Source organism: Canis lupus, chromosome 7 (assembly GCF_048164855.1).
Source record: "Canis lupus baileyi chromosome 7, mCanLup2.hap1, whole genome shotgun sequence".
Taxonomy (NCBI): domain Eukaryota; kingdom Metazoa; phylum Chordata; class Mammalia; order Carnivora; family Canidae; genus Canis; species Canis lupus.
In genome coordinates, this window is record NC_132844.1 from 64,219,952 (window position 1) to 64,242,572 (window position 22,621).

General features: G+C 47.7%; 1 protein-coding gene across 21 annotated transcripts in view; it reads left to right on the top strand.

The window, feature by feature from the left end:
• The window catches only part of KIF6 (kinesin family member 6), a 380,711-nt gene that overhangs the window by 264,011 nt on the left and 94,079 nt on the right, over positions 1–22,621 (top strand). For 19 of the 21 annotated variants that reach the window (XM_072833153.1, XM_072833146.1, XM_072833145.1 and 16 more), the window contains one exon: positions 12,586–12,694. In XM_072833153.1, the coding sequence (XP_072689254.1) occupies positions 12,586–12,694 (109 nt within the window). Of the gene's footprint in view, positions 1–1,231; positions 1,354–11,200; positions 11,362–12,585; positions 12,695–22,621 lie in introns of those variants that run through there. The other 2 variants (XM_072833166.1, XM_072833165.1) reach the window with 2 other exon arrangements.

The following is a 22,621-nucleotide window of genomic DNA, read 5'->3' on the forward strand; positions in this document are numbered from 1 at the left end:
AGTTTTCGTTCTGTACAATACATATATACATGTAGTTTCTTATGATGACAAGTGCTGGGAAGGATATAAAATGAAATAATAACATAAACCGTTGGAGTGGATTGGAGACCAGAGGAGGTAATATGTGAGCTTGAAACTGAATAACAAATTGATATCATAAAGATTCATGGAAAGAACATTCCAGATGGAAGAAACAAAAGACAAGTGTAAAAGCCCAGAGGTAGGAATATGGCTGACATATTTGAGGAACTAAAAGAAGGCCGGTGAGCTGAGAAGACATGAACAAAGGATATGTGTGAGGATCCTGAGGAGGGAGAGATATAGGCAGACATCATGATGCGAGGTCTGCCAGACTGAGGAGTTTGGAGTTTGTTCAGGAGCCATGGGAAGCTACTGAAGAGTTTGAGGCAGAGGAGTGACATGATTATGTTCTTAAAAAAATCTCTCAGGTTGCTATGTAGAGAATATGCTCTGGGAGGGCAAGATGGATGCTGGCAAAGCAGAAGACATTTCAGGTAAGAAATGATGGTGACTTAAGTTGGGATAAACAAGGAAACAGAGAGAAACCAAGAGGTCTAAGGTATGCTTTTAAAAGATGTCAAAAAAAAAGAAAAGATTTCAGACAGAATCTTCTGGTTGTCTGAAGAATCATGGATGAGCTCTAGGATTTTTTGCTTGAGCAAGTGGTACCATTTATTGATATGGAAACAATTAGGGGAAACATCTTGGGGCAGATTTTAGAACAGCATGAAATTAAGAGTTCGGTTTGGAACATGTTAACTTTGAGATTCCAATTAGACATAAGTAGAGATTTCAAGTGGGCTGTTAAATGTCCCAATCTCACCCTCAATGGAGAGGTTGGAGCTAAAGATATAAATTTTAGAGCCATTGGTATATAATACATTTTAAAGCCACAAGACTAAATGAAATCACCTGTTGAAAGAGAAGAGTGCCCAGACTGAGACCTACTGCACTCCAACATCTGGAGGTTGGAAGAAGCCAGGAAGGTGGGAGAAAAATCAGGAGGGAATGATGTCACAGAAGGCCAAGGAAGGAAGTGCTTTAGGCAAAAAGGAGGAGTCAACTATGTCTAACAGTGGTGTGTATTGGTCAGGCTATGCTAGGTTATGCTCTGGTAATAAATTAGCACTAATTCTCAGTAGTTTATCATAATAGCATCTATTTCTCATTCACACTGTATGAACACTGCGGGTCAGAGGGATGGAGGTTCTAGTCCACAATCACCAGGCAACCAGGCTGATGTATCTGGGATGACACTACACCAATCACCAGAGTGAGAGAAGAGAGAGCATGGAAAATTGCACAGCGGGTCTTCAGTGCTTCAGCCAAGGGGTAATGCATAGCATAGCCACTCACAACCCACTGGCCAACACCAGTAACATGCACCTCCTCACCTGCAGGGGACCTAGGAACTGGGTGTTGGCATGTGGAATAGTTGGTGACTTTACTGCCCTACCATTGTCTGAGAGCTCAACTAAAATGAGAACAGAAAACTGACCACTGGTTTTAGCTATGCTTAGATCACTGAGAATGTCAAAAGAATACTTGCAACAGAGTGAAGGGAATGAAACTCCACTGGACTAGATTGAGGAGAGAATGGAATGTAAGGGAACAGAAACAGTGAATATAGACAACCCTGATGAGGCTTTTTTTTTTTTGGAAAGGGACCAGAGAAATAAGAAGATAACTAGAAGGCTAATGGGTGGGTGGGTGGGGGGAGATATTGTTAAACAGTATTCTTTTTCCTTCCTTTGGATATCTAAATGTCCCTGAATCTCTTACTATGTCATCCCTCTATAAATAGATGAATTTGTCTCCTTTTTTGTTAATAAAATCAAGACCAGTGAACATTGAATGCTTTAATCTTCCATTTTGTACCTACAAATTCAGATATTTCTACATCTCAGTATAACCACTTCAACTTGAATTTTAAAATATTATTTTGTGTGATGGAAATAATCCAAAGAAGAGGGGGAAGTTGCTCAGGCAAGAGAGAAGGGATAAGAGAAGAAGCCCAGAGGAGTTTGGGAACCACAGCCCAGGTAGAGGGAGTTGGCCTTTGATAAAATGGTGGATCCTTGATCCACTGTCACCAGAAGGAAAGCCTGGATTGCAGTGAGTCCACCAGTCAGGGCTGATGAGGAAGCCCCTGTCCTGTTGCCTTTATCTACCCAATGAGATGAGGCTACTACTGTGGAATGAGCCTGGTTGGGTCAGAAAGCAGAGAACACAGAAGCAGTGGAGCTCACCTGACAGTTAAACCACTCTCTCTTCCTCCATTGCTAACTCATAACTAGCAACTACCTTCAGAATTCTCCTACTGAAGTAGTTCTTGTGCTCTAAACAGTTTGACGTGGGTAGGTTTTTAGATGACTCATTATTACAATAATAACTCATTTTTGCACTTTCACTTTTTATAGTGTATTCCATATTTATTCATTCTGTCAGACTTTCAAATAAATGATTCATAGCTGCCATATTCAGTTTTATTACTGTAAAATGTATACATAGAAAACTGCCTTAGAGATGCACGCACAGTTTAACCAATAATGCTTTTAAGAAAAACAAGTTAACTAGAGATACCTCATCCTTGTTCATTCATTCCGTTGACAAACCTTGTTTGGAGTATCTACAATGTTCCAGGCACTGAGCTTGGAGCTGGAGCTACAAATGTCTAAGGCAAAATCACATGACTTTTGGAACTCATGGCCTGAGGGCGGGGGAGGAGGGGGGAAGGTGCGCAGATGTAGTAGTCATGCAAAGGTATCCAGCAGTTCCAAAATGGAGAGATGCACAAAATGCCACCATGTCTTATTAACACTTCACAATAATATTAAGAGACGAGAGTTTTTATTAGCTTCAGTTGATAGATGAGGAGCTTAAGACTTAAAGCAATTTAAATGGCAGACCCTAGGTCATATAGCTAGTAAGTGAAACCAGCACTCAAATCCATGTCCTCCTACTTTGAATTCTATTGCCTTTCTCCAACCACTACATAAGAGTAGTAGAAGAGCAGCCCAGAGTTACACTCTAAAGCAGATATTTTTCCATCTGAGGGAAGGAGAATAGCCTGACAAGCCTATGGAAAAAGCTAGTGTGCCTCTGCCTGAAAATGCCCTGGGGATGTGGGGGACTCATTAAGGGTGTGGTGTCTGGACCTGGAGGTCACTGGACCCCAATTCCCCCCACAGTCAAAGGAAACCCTAAGGTCCTCCTAGTCCATCTCTGTGCCAGTCCCTGAACATGGTGGGCGCCTCCCCACCCCTATGACCTTGCCTCTGTGTTCTCTGTGTCCCTCTGTGAAGGGAGTGACACTGGCCTCCATTGCTCCAGCTCCTGCTCCTCAATTTCTCTAAACCCTGCCTTGGAAAGCCCTCTGCAGATTGCAGACCACGACCCTTCTTTCACTTTCTAGCAATCACCTACACCACCAACACCATACTACCACCAAAGCTTTGTCTATGAGTGTTCGCCTGCTTGATAACGTGAGGTTTGACCTTCTCATAGCCCCAGTGCTTTCTATCACAAGGTCAAGGATAATATTTCTTTGATTTATGTGTAACACTATGCATAGAAGAGGGTTGTCAATAGAGCAGATACTTAGTACTTGTTGACAAATGGTCTGCTTCACCGGTTGACTCACTGCCTCAGTGAATAAACAAATTTTACATTTAAACAATGAAATTCTTTCCAGAGAAAAAGCAGTCAGGATACAGAGGGGTCAAGGGGAAAATGATGGCCCCTTGGAGATTTTTCACCTCTTTCTCATGGCTATTGCTCATGTGGGGATGGGAAATTCTTTTCTGCCAAAATCCACACTCGTGGAACCTAGACCCTACCCCTCTTCTCGTGGTATCTCCCTGCTTTGGTCCAACACCACCATTTTAAGTGCATAAACTCTTAGAATGTGGAGACTCTTCAGAACTCAAGCTCCATGTAGATTAGGGAAAGATAATTACTTAACTGGACCTGACCTAGTTGGTTAACCAATAAAGTCCTCATGGCAGAGAGTCAAGGCTCCATTACAACCCTCCCATTCCCTCTGATCCTTACCCAGGCCCTGGGACTCCAGGTCAAGCAGCTCCTCCTGGCCATCAGGTACCTGCCCCAGCTTGCCATTCGTGAACATCTCCAGCTCTTCTGAGCTGCCATGTGCATTCATGGTTTTCAGTACACATCCCAACTCACAGCCCAACACTGCCTTCTTCTCTTGACCTCTTGGCCCCATAGGTCTGACCTCAGTGGTTTGCTGGCATTAATGAGATCGTTTCTACCTGGCAAATGATTTTCCCTTAGCAACACAGTATGCAGAAGGAGGTTTCTGGAGTGAGACAAACCTGGGATCAAGTTATGGCTTTGCCATTTTACTGTTGTCTTGGGGTCACTTTTAACCTCTTTCTTTTTTTTTTTTTTTTTTTTAACCTCTTTCAACCTCAATTACCTTACCTATAGAACAGGCCCAATACTACCTAGTTGACAGGGTCACTGTGAGAATTAAATGAGACAGCATATGTAATCCCTCTAGTACATGTGAAGTTCTCAATAAGCATTAGCTCCTCCCCCACTAGTGCCAATAAACTTGTTGTAAAGATTAGTTGAGTTAATATCTGTGAATTCATATTTGTGAAGCATGAAACAGTGCCTATCACATAGAAGACACAAAAATGCTTTTCCCCTTCCTTTTCTTGCCCCCAAAGAATGAATACAAGTATACCCAAACTCCATATAGCCTTTTGCTTACTTCCAAGCCAGAGAAACAGAATTTTAATTAAATCTACATGCATTTCAGGGAAGGGGCTACTAGGCTAGAATGTATTTTTTTAATTCCCTCGTAAGTATGTATCAAAATGAATTTGAGGCTACAGTGAAATTCTTTCCCAATTCTGCTACAGATAAAAAAAAAAACCTGCCTCATTTTTCAGACAGTAGGGCATGTGAACAATGCTCTAGCCACTGCCCCCCCAAAGCACAGGCTGACAGGAGAACTGAACTCATCGGAGTGGAAGCCAGTCAACAGAACCCTGTTAACCATGGCCTTTGGAAATAGTCAGGACATTTCAAACTCAGGGAATCCTGTATTTTTCAGATTCTGCAGAATTTGTAGCCTCTTCTATTCAGTGGCCCTCTCGGTCAACTGTCCTTTAATCCATAAAGAGCTAGAGCACGCATGTCCTTCCACCCAGATTTCCAAGGTTGGTCCAAATATTGGGCATGGGACTGACTGGACACCCAGGCTGCCACATCTCGGGACTACAATGGATGGAAAGGACTCCTTAGATCCAGTTTTGCCTGGCAGCAGGAGCCTCAGCATGCTGTCTTATTTCATGGAAATGTGCTAGCCTCCAGATTCCTGAGTTAACTCCAAAACACAGAAATGCCAACATGACCCAGGCTGTTCTCCAAGCTCCATGCCTGTGTCTGTCCACAGATTTTTTCTAAGCAACCCACATGGGTACTTTGTCCTGAATAAGAACACTCACAAAATAAAAACCCCAGAGAGGCCAGGTCAGGAAAATGAAGGTCTTTAGCAGATGATCTTCAGGACCACATTTTCAAGGCTTTATGTTACTGCTGGAAATGGGCCATTGCCCTCAAGCAGCTGCCATTCTTCCAGGGGCTCCATGTCCATCCATGCAGTTGGCACACTGGGCCTTTCAGCACCCACTAAGGCCAACATCCAGGATACAGCTGCAGCAGGAGGGTGAATCAGACATGGTTACCAGGACGAAAGAGAAACACAACCAGCCTTGAACACTGCCCCTTAATTCCACCCAGCCCACATGGTCTGCGCTGCTGGGCCGGCAAGGCTTGCTGGTGGGATGTGTGATCTCTGGCACCAGGAGTCAGGAACCCATTTGATTTATTTAGATGTGGTGCCACTACTGGGTGGGTCTCCTAAGGTTTCCGTGGCTTTCCACTTCAGATTTTCCCTTTACTCCACTCCCTTGGCCCCTGCCAAGCCTACCATGCTTCAGCCTGGTCCAAGCCAGCCCTAAGAATCTACAAATTAAAGGTTCTCCTTTGATGGCTTTCATGTGGCAGTTTAGGAAACTCCAAGGCCAGTCCTAATCTGAGGACTTTAGCCCAGGTGGTATCTTCTGGTTTGAACATAGGCCTTTAACCCCAAGGCTTTGGGCACCGACTCATTCCAGAAGTGTCACTCAAAAGCAGGAAGTAGGTTGGGCAAGTGTCCTTGGTCACCCCAAAAGGTCTACTCTTGGTCTTCACATCTGCAGTCACTTTGGCCGTGGCTAAGTGGTTTTGTCTCCCCCTCGTCCTCAGATTCCATACCCTGTTGTACCCGCCCAGCAACCCCTCAAATTGTAGCTGAGCCACTCCTGGCCCTTAAAGTAAACAGAGCCATGGCACATGGCGCTGCTTCCTTTGGCGACCTCCAGGACCCTGGTGGTGGAGAAACATGGACAGAGGGCTTCTTGGCATCTACTCCCAGCCAGCCACTCTCAGTGATTTGGGCACTTGAGGGCCTGATGCTGCTCCCTGGGGAAAATCACCTGCATCTTAGTTCCTAAGGTGGTAGAACTAGACAGTTATTTTTCCCCCGGAAGCATAGGAATCATGAAAGTAACAGCAATTGTCATTTGATTGGGTAGGAATCTGGGAGCCATCTGTTAAAGGAGATGAGTGACAGGCTGCCTGACAATGTCTTTGGTGAGTGTGAGGAAGGAAAGTGGGAATGCAGGGGCTATATGCATGCCATCCAGGTCTTCCATGTAACTTCCGGAAACCTCCTCCATCCTAAATGACAGCATCCTCCCCGCAGTGAGAGGAGGAATGTAAAGCATCTCAAATGTCCTTCCTAATCTTTCTGAGAGATGGGCCATTTCTCTTTATAAGATCTTTCAGCACTTCCTCATCTCATGAATGTATTCAGTCCCGTACCAGTGGACCCTTTGCTTTCCATGCTAGATGCGGTTGACCTGTCCTCCACCCCAGGGTTTCTGACTATAACCATCATTTCCTTTGATGGCCCTGGGGACATCCTTGTTCCAAGCACCATTCCCAAGAGGGCTGGACCACAGACCTTTCTTTCATTTCCCTCCTGATCTTTATGTTTCTTGCTGCCTTGGTAGATTATCCCTTCCTCTCATCTAAATTCTTCCTTTCTCTCCCTCCCACTGATACATTCATCCTAACTTCCCTACATACCAAAGGATGGAAATCTTTTCTCATTATATGAGAATATTTTTGTATATTTCACCTAAGTCAGCATTTACTGAGAAATTTCAATGCATATAGAACCTTATATCTGATATCATACAAAACCACACTCTATCCCTGCCTGTTGCTTCTCATTACTATCTGCACTTCCACGTTCTACAAATTGTAGGGATTCATCATATCACTGTATCAAAACCACTCCCTCACCTTTGGTTTCAAAGGTTCTGCTACAAAGCCACAAATCATGTAATCACCTCCCACATCCAGCTTCCTCTCTGTCTCAGCCTTGAACATCCCCCACCCAGCACTGAGCCTTCTCTTGCATTTAGTCCCAGCTGGAGTGATCCATGCCCTCTTCCTCATTAGCGTCCACTCCACCATTCACTTTTCCTCATTCCCTGTAGGTCTTCTTTTCTCCCCTTCCTTCGTTAGTCAGGAGGAACTGAGGCACCACATGAATAGATGTGTTTCCCAAGGAAAAGATATTTTTGGCTCTGACTGAGAAATCATTTTTCAGCATTGAATAACACAACTCTCCATCATTTTATATTTGTCCATTTTTAAGCAATAGCTTAAGCAGCAGTAGGTTGTTTGGAGCAGCCAGGAAAATGAGCTCTGGCCCTCGTGCTCCAGACTAAAGGAAATCAGACAGCAGGCCCAAAGGCAGGAGCATAAACTCTCCACTTCCGATGTTTTTCCTTTCCATTTGGTTTCCATGGGACCCTGTGTTGGGGGGGCGGGGAGGACTTCCAAAAGGACTGATGGATGTTTTTCGGCAAAATAAGGAGCCCAGATTTCAGGATGGCAAAAAAGAGAGCGTTAAGAATGAGGACCAGCGCCTAAAAATTTTGTATGCCTAACATTTTCAGAAGCCCCACTCCAGGGCTGATTCTGTGAGTGCCTTGTTGTCTGTCATTTCTGCCTAAATGCTGTTCAGAAAAAGTATCAATATCCAGAAGAAAGGCTGCCCCTTTAGGATTTGGAAGTGTTTTCCATCTAACTCACCACCTGAAACTGTGATGTTGTGTTTTGGGGACCCAGACAGAGAAAACTCCTCTTCTTTAGGGTTCTTTGTTTATTTGTCTTTTGGTTTTTGCTTTGCTTTGTTTGAAATTTTATTTGCTCTCCTCCAGGTTTTAAACAGTCCAGTGTCTCAGCAGACCAGCAGGCTTCTCTGAGTCATCCATATTTTCTGGGATTCGACACGGGGACCTGGGATTGAAATTCACTAAAAGGAAATGACCGAGAGCTAGAATTGGTCATGGCAAGGGGGAATTCCTAAGGTCCTCAGCTTTGATGAGCAGCTGAGTCTGACAGACTAAACAAAGTTGGGGAGAAGGCACAATTTGTCTTTGCCATCACATCTTCACTTTCAAGCTCAGATTTTCCCCATTTTGGCACCAGCCTGAGACACCATCTTATGTCTCTTCTTTGCAGGACCTGTTAGCTAATTGTCAACAAATCGTGGAGTTTGTCTTTGCTAGCTCTAGGATAGTGATGCCTTCCAGAGCATTTGCATTTTTATAAAAGCTTCTTGGAGTTGGAATCTCTAAGGGCGGGCTGTGAAGCACAGTGACATGTGGTGGGAGAAGATGGTGTTGAATTTCTTGTGTGTATGTGTGAATTTCTAAAATCACACTACACAGGGTATGCACCCACTCAGTGTGGTGGTGGAGGGAGGAAGAGCAGTGAATGCACTTCCCTCATCATGTCACAATATGCTATACTCAAGGGAAGAGCATCAAGCATGTGAAGCATTCATGTATTCGTTCAAAAGAATTTGAGCTCCTCCTATGTGCCAGGGACCATCCAGGTACTAGAAAGACCGCAGCAAACAAAACTAACAAACACTACCACCCATGGAGTACACAAATTCTAGAAATAATCATAGAGATAGTAAGTCGAAATTCATGGTTCTGTTTTTTCTGTGCTACTGAAAAGAAAATTCAAAGTTTTGGACAAGATAGACGGTAATAAGAGTATAATCTCACAGGCAGATCTACTCCTACCAGGTCATTTTCAGGCCCACCAACTACCTCCTCTCTCAGGCAGACTTTCCCTGGAAAGAGTGATCTGAGAGCAGAGCTGACTTTTCTAGAAGCCAGACCATTCTTACCCCTTTGTAAAATTTCTTTGACTGAGCCTCTGTTCCTTTATCTGTAAAGTGATACTTGACCAGGGATCATGAAGAAGTTTAACTGACCTAATAGGTGAGGAAACACTTGATACGGTGATTAGCATAAAGTATGTAAGAAATTCATTTTATTCTCTCCAAAGGCCATTCCTACTGGGCGGCAGAACCATGCATATTAATCAAGTTGCCCTTTTAACCCATACTCCTCCTCTGCCCCCTCCATCTGGGATCCTCTTCCACTTCTCCACCTGCCATGTGCTGCTCGTCCCTCAGAATCCTTCCCAGTCTCCCCTGACAGAGCTGACCGTCCTCCTCTCTGTTTCCCAGCACTGGACACAGGCCTGCCTTACAGCAAACAGCAGCTTTCATTGTGATTGTTCACATTTTTTTCTCCTTCACTAGACTTTCAATTCTTTAAGGGCAAGGATCAAAGCTTTCATCTTCTTGTTCAAGTTTATATCTCTGTCACATGCCAACCACAGTGCCTAAGATAAATCAATATTGGTGGAGTGAATAAATAAATAGATGATTATCTCATTAGCTTGTGCTCCAACTGCTCTTACTCCTTCTAATGTGGACATTGTGTGCTCAGAGGCCAGGGCTTGCCAGATGAGAAAGCCGTTTTCTAAATCCTGAGAGGGGAAGACAGCTCTTCAGTAGGCTTCCCTCTCTTCCTTCAGACAATGGGCATCATCAAGCAACCGCCCTTTGGCCTCCCTGAGCAGACATGTCTGATGCTAGCTGCCACAATTCTAGCCCTCACATGAATGTCCACTCACCTGAGCTCACCACCATCAGAGAACTCCAATGCCAAATACTCTCTCCATCGTCACTGGAGGAAAGCTGATACCTGCCATACTCCTGACAATAAGCCTTAGCACTGCAAGACCCCAGGCATCTCCTAAATCACCAGAAGTATTAAGTGCTTCCAGTGTAACTTTCTCATAATGCATACTCCACTGAATTTTAAGTCATTGAAAATTGGTGACTCCTGTACACTGTGATACGGTGCCGGCTCCAAATACTTTTAGCAAGACTTTCAAGATTCTCTGGAAAACGATAGTAAATTACCTTCCTGGATTTCCCTCCTCTGTGTACTCCATGTTCTTTCTGTTCCAACTACTCAGGCCCCTCTACATCTTGGGGAAAACACAGTGGGGTTTTCAGTTGGTCATAAATTCTTCTGGGACCTACTGCTGTAACAGTGCCATGGGCCCTGAGAAACTGCAGCACAGCCATTCCATTCCACCCAGCTGTCAATTCGGACTGTCAGCTCTAAAAGAAAGCCGAGCCTGGGAGAGAAAAGGCCATGAACCCGTCTCCCTCACTGAAGCCTTTTGAACAACACTCCCTCCACACCCCCCCACCCGCCCCCTGCTGCTGCTGCCTTCTCATCACTTCCTCTGTGGGAGGCAATTTGGGGGATCCCCCAGGCAGGCTCCCATGTGGTCTCCATGGAGCTCTCCTCGTCCCCAACTCTATTCCAGAGAGATTCACTCCCTCTACCCTCTGTTGCTATTTAATTGGCAGTGAAAAGCACACATTGTCAGAATTGGGCACAGACCAAGAGTGGGGGAGAGGTATGGCATGAGTCCCTTGGCTCCTGGTGGGCTCTGCTGGATAAAAAGTGTCCCCTGGTTAATGTCTCTCATGCAGCAGAGCTCATCTTTCTGAGTCTCACACAAACCCATTCCCAGGCCAACCCAGTTCTGGAGTGTGCAGGACAGATGTGGAGACAAAACTGAGATGTGCCCATTTGCTTCTGATTGGAAATGGGTGGGGTGTCTTGTGTGCCTCACCATTCAGACATTCTTCATGGTACTATTTTTATCAACAGTAATCATTAAATTGGTGTCAGATGGGCTGGTCCAGTTCCTCACCCCGAGGCCTGGTGATGAGACTCAGCGGGTTTTTTCCAGGCAAGAGGAGATGTGGTATGTGGCCCACATGAATGCATCTCCAGAACCTGAAGCCTCACAGCAAACCCCTCTCGCCCTGGATCATGTTCAGGTGGCAATTAGAGCAAGGTTCGTTGTCAATCCTGGTTCATTCCTGACCTGATTTATTTAACAGACATATGGTGAGCACCTTCTAAATGCCAGACAAGACACTAGGTATTCACAAAAATGTAATCTCTACCTCCTGGAAACGTACCTGTCACCAGCAAGGATTGTCATGTGAAGTAACAGTGTCTACTGGGCTGTGTGTGTTACAGATGCATTGATAGGAACATAGTGGAGGGAGGATTCATGCTGCCTGGGCCTCAGGGAAATTTTGAGGGATTGGTAACACTCAGCCAGGACTTCAAAGATAAGTAGAATTAACTGGATGAAAACATGGGGAAAAGGAATCAATGCTTTTAAAAGAGGCATTGAAAAAAAAAAAAAAAACTCTACAAATTCATCCAAAATCCAGCTGTGAATTCAACTCTCACCTAGGCACAAGCCTAGGTGAGAGTCCCAGGCACAGGCCTTCATTGACCCTCGCTCTGGGAAGCTGGATGGAAGAGGGATGCAGTACAGGAATGCTCCTTGCTCACTCCAACGTCCCTGGCTGTCCTGACTCTGGCTTTCAGAATTTGGCCTTCAAACAGGGCCCAGCAGTGAGGGTTGGCACCTAGTGACCATAGCAACATGAGGTGTTGAGGTTAGACGTGAACTAGGAGCCTCCAACACAACCTGCTCATGGGTCTTGTGATAGAGAACCTAACTTCTGAGTAAGAACTGAGGCCCCTCCTTAAGACACAGGAAACAAGGATGAGACATTATATGGAGACTAAGGGTAGAATTTTCTAGATTCTATATCTTCCAGTGTGGATTGTATTTCTTTCAACTAAATGCCTGGAAATTCAGCATGAAATTTAACAGAAAACCAAAATGGGGCATAACAGGAAAACGGGGAGAAATGCGGCACTGAATGATGGCAGAAAGTGCATTTGCAGATGTTCTCAGCAAATCCAGGACCTGGTGCTCTGGTTTTCATTTCCTCTGACCAGACATTCCAAACTCCACCCCCCACAAGTCACATGCATGCACCGGCACAGCCCCACAGGGTGCAGGGTGTCACTGGACTGGCCTCCGTGGTGGGTCGGTGGCCAGCTGGAAGAGCCCAGGGCCACCTGTCTGGTCAGGAGACTCTCCGCTGTGAGCCTCTTAGAACCAGGGCTGGCTCTGCAGTCCCACTAAAGTGACAGTGAAATTAATGGGATCCTGATGCTGCGACTGAGGCCATTTCCCCGTGTCTCCAAACAGGGATGAGAGAAGAAATGTCATTAGGACGACAAGAGGCTTTTGAAATCTTCAAGAGGGACCACGCTGACAGCGTCACCATCGAAGACAACAAACAGATCTTGAAGCAGAGGTAAGGCTGGCTCAGAGTGCCACTGGTCCTCCGAGGCTTAGCCCGCCCAGCCTCAAGGAAACTTGCTACTCCATTCTCCTTAATCCGCCTGACCCAACTTCTAGAAGGCACGACGCATACTCAGTTTCACAGTGAACTATGTCCAGCCTGGTAGGACTTTCCTCCATAGAAACCTCCTCAGCCCTGTGCTGTGGGGTAAGCAACATCATGGCGGGGTCTGTTCTGACAGCACTGACTTTGTATACAGTTGTCACTTCTTACTTACACTAATTCCCCTCTGCCTGACTGTCGATATCACACTGTTCCAAAGGCAAGGGAAAATAAGTCTATAGACCAAATTGTTGTCTCAGAACTCTAGACCTTCCAGCTGCGGCTGCCCTGCACTTCCTACTCAGAGGGAGTAGACGTTGCACACCTCTCCTGACGCAGAGGCCTCTGGTGTGTTCTCCAGTGGAGACTGAGTGGGCAGCAGCGCCTGCTGACATACTGTCAGGCCAGCCTTGAACCCTTTAGAAAAAGACCTAGAGGTGTATAATTCGTTTCAGCTCATCTGTGATGTAGATGCATAGCCTCAAACTGTGGCAAACAGAAAGACTGCGGGGTGCCTGGGTCTAGGGTTCAGAAGAGAGAGTTGTGGACTATGAACTGTTACGTTCAGTCACATGTGATTCTGGATCTTGGCACACAAACAAACATTTGTGAATTTTCAAAACCAATTCGTTGAATTAGAATGAGAGCCAGTTTTGAGAGTCGTATGCTTATAAATGCTTCAAGAGAGCCCAAGAGGTGGCCAAGCTCAGGAGAACATGTGGAGATGCAAGAGTCTAGAGGGTAGAAGCAGGGGGGAAGCTCTAAGGGGCAGGGAGGGAGAGGAGGCCATCAGGGAGCCTGAGAGGAAGCAGAGAGAAAAGCGGGGGAGAGCCAGGAGAACATGTTGTCCTTCAAGCCAAGAAGGGAGGCAGCTCCAAGCAGCGTGTTGCGAGTGGTGTTGGACCCTAGAAAGAAAGAAGTGGGGAATAGCTGGACGGAGGGCCCTGAGCCAGCAGGCGACTGGGGACCACAGGTCGGAGGGCTGGGAGTGACGGAGAACATGAGAAAGAGCTGAGCAAGCAGAGCACATGCAAACATGTGTTCAGAAAGTTTGTGATAGACAACAAACATTTGAAGGAGGAAGAAGGGAGGCCTAACAAGAAGGGAAGTTTGTTGAGAGAATTGGCCAACATTATAGGCTGCAGAACCAAGCCTATGAAGAGAGAGGCAGGCAGACTGACAGCCCAGGGGTGGAGCTGACCCAGCAAGGCCTCAGAGAGAAGGTCTGGCAGGGAGGGTATCAAAGATCCCGGTGAGGTGAGCCTGGAGAGAAAAATGGGGCGAGATGAAGCTGCAAATGATGCTCTTCGAAGTGAAGGGAGACAAGTAAAGATGGCCTCTGTTGTCCCTGTGGAAGTTGAAGTGGAATAAGAGTCGTGAAGGTGGCAGCTGAGGTTACATACAGATGTCACAGGGAACAGGAAAGAGGGTAGAGCTGGAAAAAGAAAAGGAAAGGCAAACAGCACTGAGGGCCAAGATTGACTGTTATCCACCAGCATTCTCGCTTTGGTGGCGTGTGAGTGGGGGGTCTCAGATCACTTTAGGGATCCAGCGATGGTGGGAGGGGTGTCGCCAGGAGCAATCGTCTGGAGAGCCACACTGCACCCCCTGTAGTCCAAAGACGTACACGTGGCCCATCCAGCCCGTGGTTCCTCCTCTGGGTGTGTCTCCTAAGAAGCTCTCATGTGGGCTCAGAAGGGGACGTATGTGAGGATGTGCACGGCAGCTCAGTTTGTGGCTGAGGAGAGCTGGAAGCCCGGGTGTCCATCACTGGGGAAGCAGAGAGGTAAAATCTCGGGGAAGCTGCCCGTGAAGTCAGGAGCAATGGATGAATGTACACATGCCAACACAGGTAGCACTAAGATCATAGAATTCATGGAGACTCTAAAGAGATACACACAAAACAAACAAAAACAGCCAAACATAAGGATAGACCGTCACATACTTTAACCGTAAGAATGGTTACCTGGTGAAGGAGCAGAATGAGAGCAGGACAGGGGCGTGTGAATGAATAAATGAATAAAACAAGGACCAGGGAAGGAAATAAAGGAAATAAAATGACTCTAGTGAAAGCTGAGGACACCTCTCCCTGCAAAAATGGACATAGGCACATCCACACAAATTGTAGCGAGTGAATCCTGGGGTTTCACAAACCTAATGTGTACCCACAGTAAGCCGTTTGTTTCTGGGATAGTCCACTGGACGTGCTGGAGCAGAATGCCTGTCTGTGTGAGCCTGTCACACTAGCTGCCTCATCCAGTAAGAACCTCTAGGGGCCCTCAGCCTTGTCCTCACCCAAGGCTTCGTAGTTTACACCAGTGCCTGACAACTCTGGCTTCATATTAAAATGACCCATGGAGCTTGTAAAAGCTCTCAACACTGGGCCTGACACTAAGATACCCTAATTTAATTAGGTGGGAGCTAAGTATCCATTTCTTTAAAGATTCCAACATGCAACCAGTTTTGAAAACCACTGGCTAAACAGTGTGCAGAGTCCCTGAGATCCAGAACCTCTGAGGTAGGATCCCCTAACTTTATGGGCTAAACCAATTACCAAGTAATTCTTTTGCACCCTCAAGTTGAAGAACCACTAGCTTAGGGAAAATTCTCTTTTTTTTTTTTTTTTATTTTATTTGAGAAAGAGAGAGAGAAAAAAAATATGAGTGGAGGAGGGGCAGGCAGAGGGAGAAGGAGAAGGAGAAGGAGACTCCCCACAGAGCAGGGAGCCCAATGAGGGACTCTATCCTAGGACTCCCGGACCATGACCTGAGGCAAAGGCAGACACTTAACTGACTGAGCCACCCAGGTACTTCAAGAATTATTCTAGAATTGGTATGGTTCCTGGTTCTGGTTTATACTCTTGCGTTTAGGTCTGTTTCCAGCGAGAGGGTGGGTTGGGATGGCAGGGCTGAAGATGTGGCCTTTCAAATCCTCTTAATACAGAGCTCACTTAACTCTAGCACAGTAGAGTTCTGACAACCCCATGACAAATGTGCTTTTGGGCTGAAACATATCCAATCACAGAGGATGGGCTGGTAATACTGGTGGCCCCATCATGCTTGTGGCCATAGGGCAAGGGAATTAATGAAACTCGCACAAAGCTTTCCTCTGAAAAGGTTTTTCCCAGCAGTAAATCAGTCTTTTTAAATCAAATGGAAAGTCAAGAGACCAGCCCACATTTTTAAAAATGTCTACATCTGTTTAATGTTACTGTAATAACAATCATTAAAGGAATAGCTGGTACTGGGGGAGTGTGGGTATAACCAGGATCTACCCCTTTCTCAAGATTGGAGCTTTTGCTTGCATTCGTGAAGAGTATTCAATTACTAGGTATTACATGCTCATAATTGCTTAGAGCAGAGGACTAAGAGAATATGTTTTTCTGTGAAAACAACTGCAAAGCAGCGCTCCTATAGCATATATAAAATAGGGCCACCCTTACCTCAGGAAATGGTCTACGGTAACCCTGATCCCCTCCATGCACTTGCTGCCCTCCCTGGTGACTGGAGCACCACACGGACCATCTGTGGGGGCTGGCCTGTCCTAGGAACACAGACATGCACCAAAGGGTTTTAGGCAGGATGGCACTAAAGGACTATTTTCTCGCTCTGCTCCCAGGAGACTTCCCCTGAGAAAGTCTCACCCTCTGGTAGCTTCCAGCAACAAGGACCCAGAGTCCTGGCCCACCATTCATTCCCGACTTTTCACATCACATAACTCTACCATCCATGGTTCCAGTTGGGTCATCATGTTGGCAAAGTCAACAAAATAAGGGATTGATTGCCTCCATGCATGAGCCTTGGGCCAGCTCAGCCACTCTAGCCCACAGCAAGGAGGTTCTAGGGCCAAGTGAAGGTACTGTTGGTGGCCCAGGATCCCTTCTGATCCTTCAGTTCCCCCAGAGTGCAAGTGTTGACCCGGAGCTACAGGACAAAGGGGTCGATCGGTGGCTCACACATACATGTCTGTGTTACTGGATAGAAAGATTTTCTTCTCCCTCTTACCTGGACCATTCGCTGTCCTCTCAGGCAATTTCCAGTATCTCTCAACCCTAGCCCCCAGCCTGGGGGAGGTTGTGCTGCATGTCTGTGACAAGAGAAGCAATGCATTGGCACATTAAGAGGGTGTTTATCCTCTGCTGAATAAGAGCATGCAAACAAATTCTTAAGCTGCATTTTTCAGGGGAAGACAACTACAATTCAAAAATCACAGCATTTTTCAGGCGTGACTCATCGTCGCAGTATACAATAATATGAGGAGAGGCTGGAGACCCCATGGTTGGCAAAGACCAGTGCCCAGGCACGACACAGCTAACTTTCTGTGGCCGGTCTTTGATACAAACTGAATCCCTCTGTCACAGAGTTCCATTAAATAACAAAAGAAGAAAGAAATAGGGAGATTAAATGCAATTGGAAACAAAGGCAATGATAATGTGACTCGACCAAGAAAAGCACCCCTTCACTCCACTGGATCTTTCAGACACAGAATAGAACAGCAATCTAAAACCAACAGGAAAACTGGACCAAGGCTGGAGAGCAATCTCATGGCACCATCTGGAAATAACATCCATGACAAATAGGAGTTCCCTGGTTCCTATTAGACTTCAATTTTAACCTTTATTATTTTTCCATTTGTTTTTTGTATTTACACCTTGTCTCCTGAACTAGAATTATGAACTCTGAGAGCAGAGATTAGATTAGAATCTTCCTAGCCTCCCCACAGTTTTTAGCACGGTGCTGGCCACGAAAACGGTACTCAAAAATAACTTCTTTGGCTTGAGAATGACACTTCAAAATTGACTTCGAGAAGTCTTAGCAGCCAAGTGAACTGCTCAAGACCTACTTTCTAGAAGCAGGAGAATGCAACAGCAGGCTCCTGGAGACTCAGGGAATGAACAGCTCAACAGGACACCATAGCGGACAGCACCTTGAAGGTAAACAAGATGGAATAGAAAAGAAATATTGGTATGAAAGTAAAGGCTAAGGGAAATGAAAGGTCCTTATAATGCCATGAAGATCCACCCGTCATCTTCACGGCAGCATAACAGAGGCAGTTAAGGTGTCGTGCCAGGGACAGGTCTACAGAGGAAGAAAATGGCATAGATGCAGGCCTCCCTTCCTCTCTGCCAGGGAAGAGGACCGCATATTCACTCTGTAAATAATCAACATATTAAGTTAATTGCTCTAGACCAGGAGACTAGGAAAGGTGTCATAGGAACCCTTTGCCCTCCAAGGACATATTTCCCCACCGGCCAGCTGACGTGATAGGGAATAGATAGAAGAGGTTCTTGAAGATTGAGTGGCTCCTGAACACCAGCAACTCCCCTTAGTCCAGAGGTTAAAGCAGCTGCTGCCCCTGGTCCCCAGCAAATTGCCTGTGGTTCTAACTGCCCTGGGGCAGAGCCTGGTGTCAGGCCTCCTCAGCTGCTCCCCTAGTGGTGATATATCTGCCCAACACATACCAAGGGCAGCCTGGGATTCTCCCTGGAGCTAGTCTTGGAAGGTACATGAGATCCTACCTCAACCTCCATCCTTTTCATTCCCCTTGAAGTTGAGGAACTCAGCAACTGTCCTGGGTATGTCCTTGACCATGGACTTGCAAGGATCCCTCCTCTGACCTTCTGGTTTGCTGAAAGGATCAGCAAATGACACCCATCTGTGGTTGCCCACCTCACAGTTCATCACAGTTCATCCCTGCCCTGCCAGGCAGTGGTCCTGATCCAGTTACGAAGGACATTTGTATGCATGTACTTCCCACATCAACCCAACCCTGAGAGACAGCTCATCCTAATCTTACAACAAGGACTCTGAGATCCAGCTGGGCATTCGAGTCCATGTCGCTGCACACAGTGCCTGTGTGACGTGCTGGCTCACATGCTGCTGCTCCTATGCTGCAGATAGGTATAGAATGCTCATTAAATGTGTGCCCCCAGTCTAAGCCCCAGGGATGCAAGTGTGAATTAAGCAAATGTGGTTGCTGTCTTCAGGGTGCTTACAATATTGAGAAAGGGGACAAAGCAAGTCAGCAGGCAATTCCCGCATAAAGGCCTGTGATGACAGAAGGTCAGGGTGCTGAGGACCACAGTGACTCCTTGTAGACCTGTGAGGCCCTGGAAAGCTGTGTAGAGGAAAAGACATCTCTGCTGAAATCACAGGGCTGGGTAGAAATGAGCCAAATAGGGGATCCCCGGGTGGCTCAATGGTTTAGTGCCTGCCTTCTGCCCAGGGCGTGATCCTGGAGACCCAGGATCGGGCTCCCTGCATGAAGCCTGCTTTTTCCTCTGCCTGTGTCTCTGCCTCTCTCTCTCTCTCTCTCTGTCTCATGAATAAATAAATAAAAACTTTAAAAAGATGAGAAAAAAAGAAAGAAGAAAGAAAGAAAGAAAGAAAGAAAGAAAGAAAGAAAGAAAGAAAAGGAAGGAAGGAAGAAGAAAAAAAAGAAAGAAAAAGAAAGAAGAAAGAAAGAAGGAAAGAAAGAAAGAAAGAAAGAAAGAAAGAAAGAAAGAAAGAAAAAAGAAAAAGAAGGAAGGAAGGAAGAAGAAAAAAAAGAAAGAAAGAAAGAAAGAAAGAAAGAAAGAAAGAAAGAAGAAAGAAAGAAAGAAAGAAAGAAAGAAAGAAGAAGAAAGAAAGAAAGAAGAAAGAAAGAAAGAAAGAAAGAAAGAAAGAAAGAAAGAAAGAAAGAAAGAAAAAGAAAGAAAGGAAGGAAGAAGCCAAAGAAAGAAAGACGTTCCAAGCAAAGGGAGCAGCCCTGAAGTCAGCTGGTGTGACCCTTGATGGAACGGAGGCCAGCCTAGAAAGGCAGGGGGATGTGAGAGGAAACCCTGCTGAAGTCCACACCAGCCAGAGCATGAGAGTTTGGTTAGCCCTGTTAAGGAATGTGGGTTTTTGTCCTGTGGTCCTGTGGGAGCTCTAGAAGAGTTTAAGCAGGAGAATAATGAGATCAGGTTTGCATTTAGGAAGGCTTGCTCAGGCTAGAAGTGTGGGAAATGGCCCGAAGGCAGGCAGCCTGAATGCAGGGAGCCCTGCAAGCCAAGCCTTTGTGTCCTGGAGGTAGTGGGGTGGGGTGATTGCTCCTTCTCCCAGGCAGGGAGAGTAGGTAGGAAGCGGGGTGGAATGCTGTGAGAGGTAGGGAGGACTGGACGGGGGGGGGAGGATGGGGAGTGGGTGTTTTGAGTGAGGATGCTAGCGGAGGAAGGAGTAGAGTAGGGGGTGCAGGTGGCTGGAGTGGGTGAGGGTCTGTGCTTGGCAGTGAGATGAAGAAAGGAAAGAGGAAGGGAAGGGGTTTCTGGGGTGGGAGGTAATCAGTTCCTTAGAAGTGTTTGTCAGGAAATAAAGCGGGGCCGGGACGGAGATCCGGGAGCTGTCGGTGGGGATGACAAGTGAAGGCACCGTGGTGGAGTGCCGGGGAGAAGAGGCAGCTTGGGGAGAGGGTCGCCACAAAAGCCCCACAACTCCCAGCATCTCAGGAACAGCCGCAGAAGAGGAGGCTGAGAAGGAGCAGCCGGGCGAGAGGGCCGAGGTGACGGCCGGGGTGACGGCCGCCCGCGAGCAGGAGGAGGCTCTGCGCTCTGTGGCCAGTGGCCAGCACCGGGCGCGCGGTGGCCGCGGTGGGATCCGGGCAGCCTGGGTGTCCCGGGAGGCCCGGCCGCGCAAGAGCACCCCGGGACTACATTCCTTCCCCTTCCAAGCCCAGGCTCTGCCCCGAGGTAGGGACTTTCCCGTGCAGGGGACAGAGCAGCCTGCCAGCCCCACACTGGAACTGCCCCCGGCAACGCTGCCCTTCGAGAATGAGCCATAGGCCTCCGACCCCCAGACAGGAATGCCCTGGCGCCAGGGGAAGACCCTGGGGGCTCATAGGCTGAGTCACCGAGGCTCCTCCCTGGCCCTACCCCAGGTCCGCCCCCTGACAAGGCCAGGCCTCCTCCCCCCCGGCCGCGGGTGCACCGCCTCGGGCCCAGGCTGCTTCCCTGAGCCGCATCATTAAAGGGCAGGTGCCTCTTTCGGGGCAGGAGCAAGTCCGGAGGCTCCCCCTCGTGATCAGAACTTAGTCCGAGGCTGGAGGAAGGGGAAGGCGTGGGGCTGAGCGAGCCCGGGGCTGGGAAGGTATGGGAGGGAGAACGTGCAAGAAGCCGGGGTCCCCTTCTTCCTCAGGTCCCCTGCCTCCCCTGCGCTCTCGCCCTCTGCGCCTCGGGGCTGGGCTCCCTTAGTCCAGAGTTTGTCCTGACAACTAGACCTCAGGGACACGTGGGGGGGGGGGGGGGCGGCCTGCAGCGGTGGCAGCTGCGGAGTGCAGGGGACACGGTCTCATCCGGCGGGGCAGCCCTCGGGCCGCACCTCTCAGCGGGAGAGCCCGGTTTAGCAAGGCGCCGGCCGCGGAGGGTCTGGAGCGGCTCCCGGCCTCCCTCACTGGCTCCCGGGCCCGGCTCGGCTCTCCCCGGACAGCGTGGACCTGGGCGCTCAGCAGCAACCTCCGCCGGGCCCTCCAGGACGAATGTGGACAGGCCGGGGAGGGGGGACGCGGGGACGCCTCCCACACCTTCCTTCCGCCTTTCTCTTCTCCACTCTGGTGTCCTCCAGAAAGGACATGAATTTCAGCAGCTCAGCAGCCTCGTGCCTTCCATATGCTCGAGAATCCAAATGGGTGAGGGAATGCTAGGGGAAGAGGCGTACAGGAGCCCTTGGCTGGGCAGTGAAGGATCTGCAAACCCTGTGGAGCCCTAGGGCTGGGGCATTCGCAGTCCGCCCACCACTTGGCAGAACTTACAGGATGAAAATCGCCCTCCTCTTGCGAGCGGCCTGGACCCCTCCTCAGGTGCGCTTGCCCAGCAGGCAGAGGCCACTGTGAACCCACGGGGCCCAGCGCAGTGACTGCCATGAATGTCCGCTGAACCAAATTCCATCTCAACGGCATCAAAGGGGACTGCTGCACGTCTCTCCAGAAGGTGACAGGCCCTAGCGGAACAGAGCACCTTCCATACATCTGTCGTGAGCCTAGACACCCTAATAAGGGAGCTGGGGTGGAGTCTCAAGAAACCTAACATTGAGAGGAAATTTAGTCCCTTCCTTGGAAACTTCCCGTCTGCAGTCACAGGCCAAGCAGCCAGACTCGGATAATAGCAGTGACGTCATTCCCACTTCTCCAGCACGCACACGGCCATCGCAGCACTCTGGCCTCTGCTTACCTCGTTCCCTTGCCTGGAATGCCCTCCTCGTCCCACCTCCTCTAACAAAATCTACACAACCAAAGAACTGAACAGATGAAATGACGTGATACCTGGGATTTACTGGGGTCCAGAAAGGTCTGGGTGGTGGAGAGACAATGAGGAGAGAGGAGATGGTTAAAATCAAATAGGCCCAGGGTTGATAGTTAATGAAGCGTGATGGTGGGTAGAGTTTTCTTAGCACGTCCTATGCATCCATAAAAACCAGGTCAATCCTACCTTGTACAGGAAGCTTTCCTGACTACTCTCCACTCAACAGACAGACCCACCCCTCCCTGGGCATAGTCCAATGGCTTAGCCAGGGCTATCCACAGTAGCATAATGATATACTATAGCCACATATTAGGGATTTGTTTCATAGCCTTTCGGTTGCCCTTTAAATCCCATGGCAAAAAGGAGAAGGGAAAGACTAACATTTCTTTTTTTTTTTAAGATTTTATAATTTATTCATGAGAGACACACAGAGAGAAGCAGAGACACAGGCAGAGAGAGAAGCAAGGCTCCCTGCAAGGATCCCAATGCAGGACTCGATCCCAGACCCCAGGATCACAACCTGAGCTGAAGGCAGACGCTCAATCACTGAGCCACCCAGGCGTCCCAAGACTGACATTTCTTAA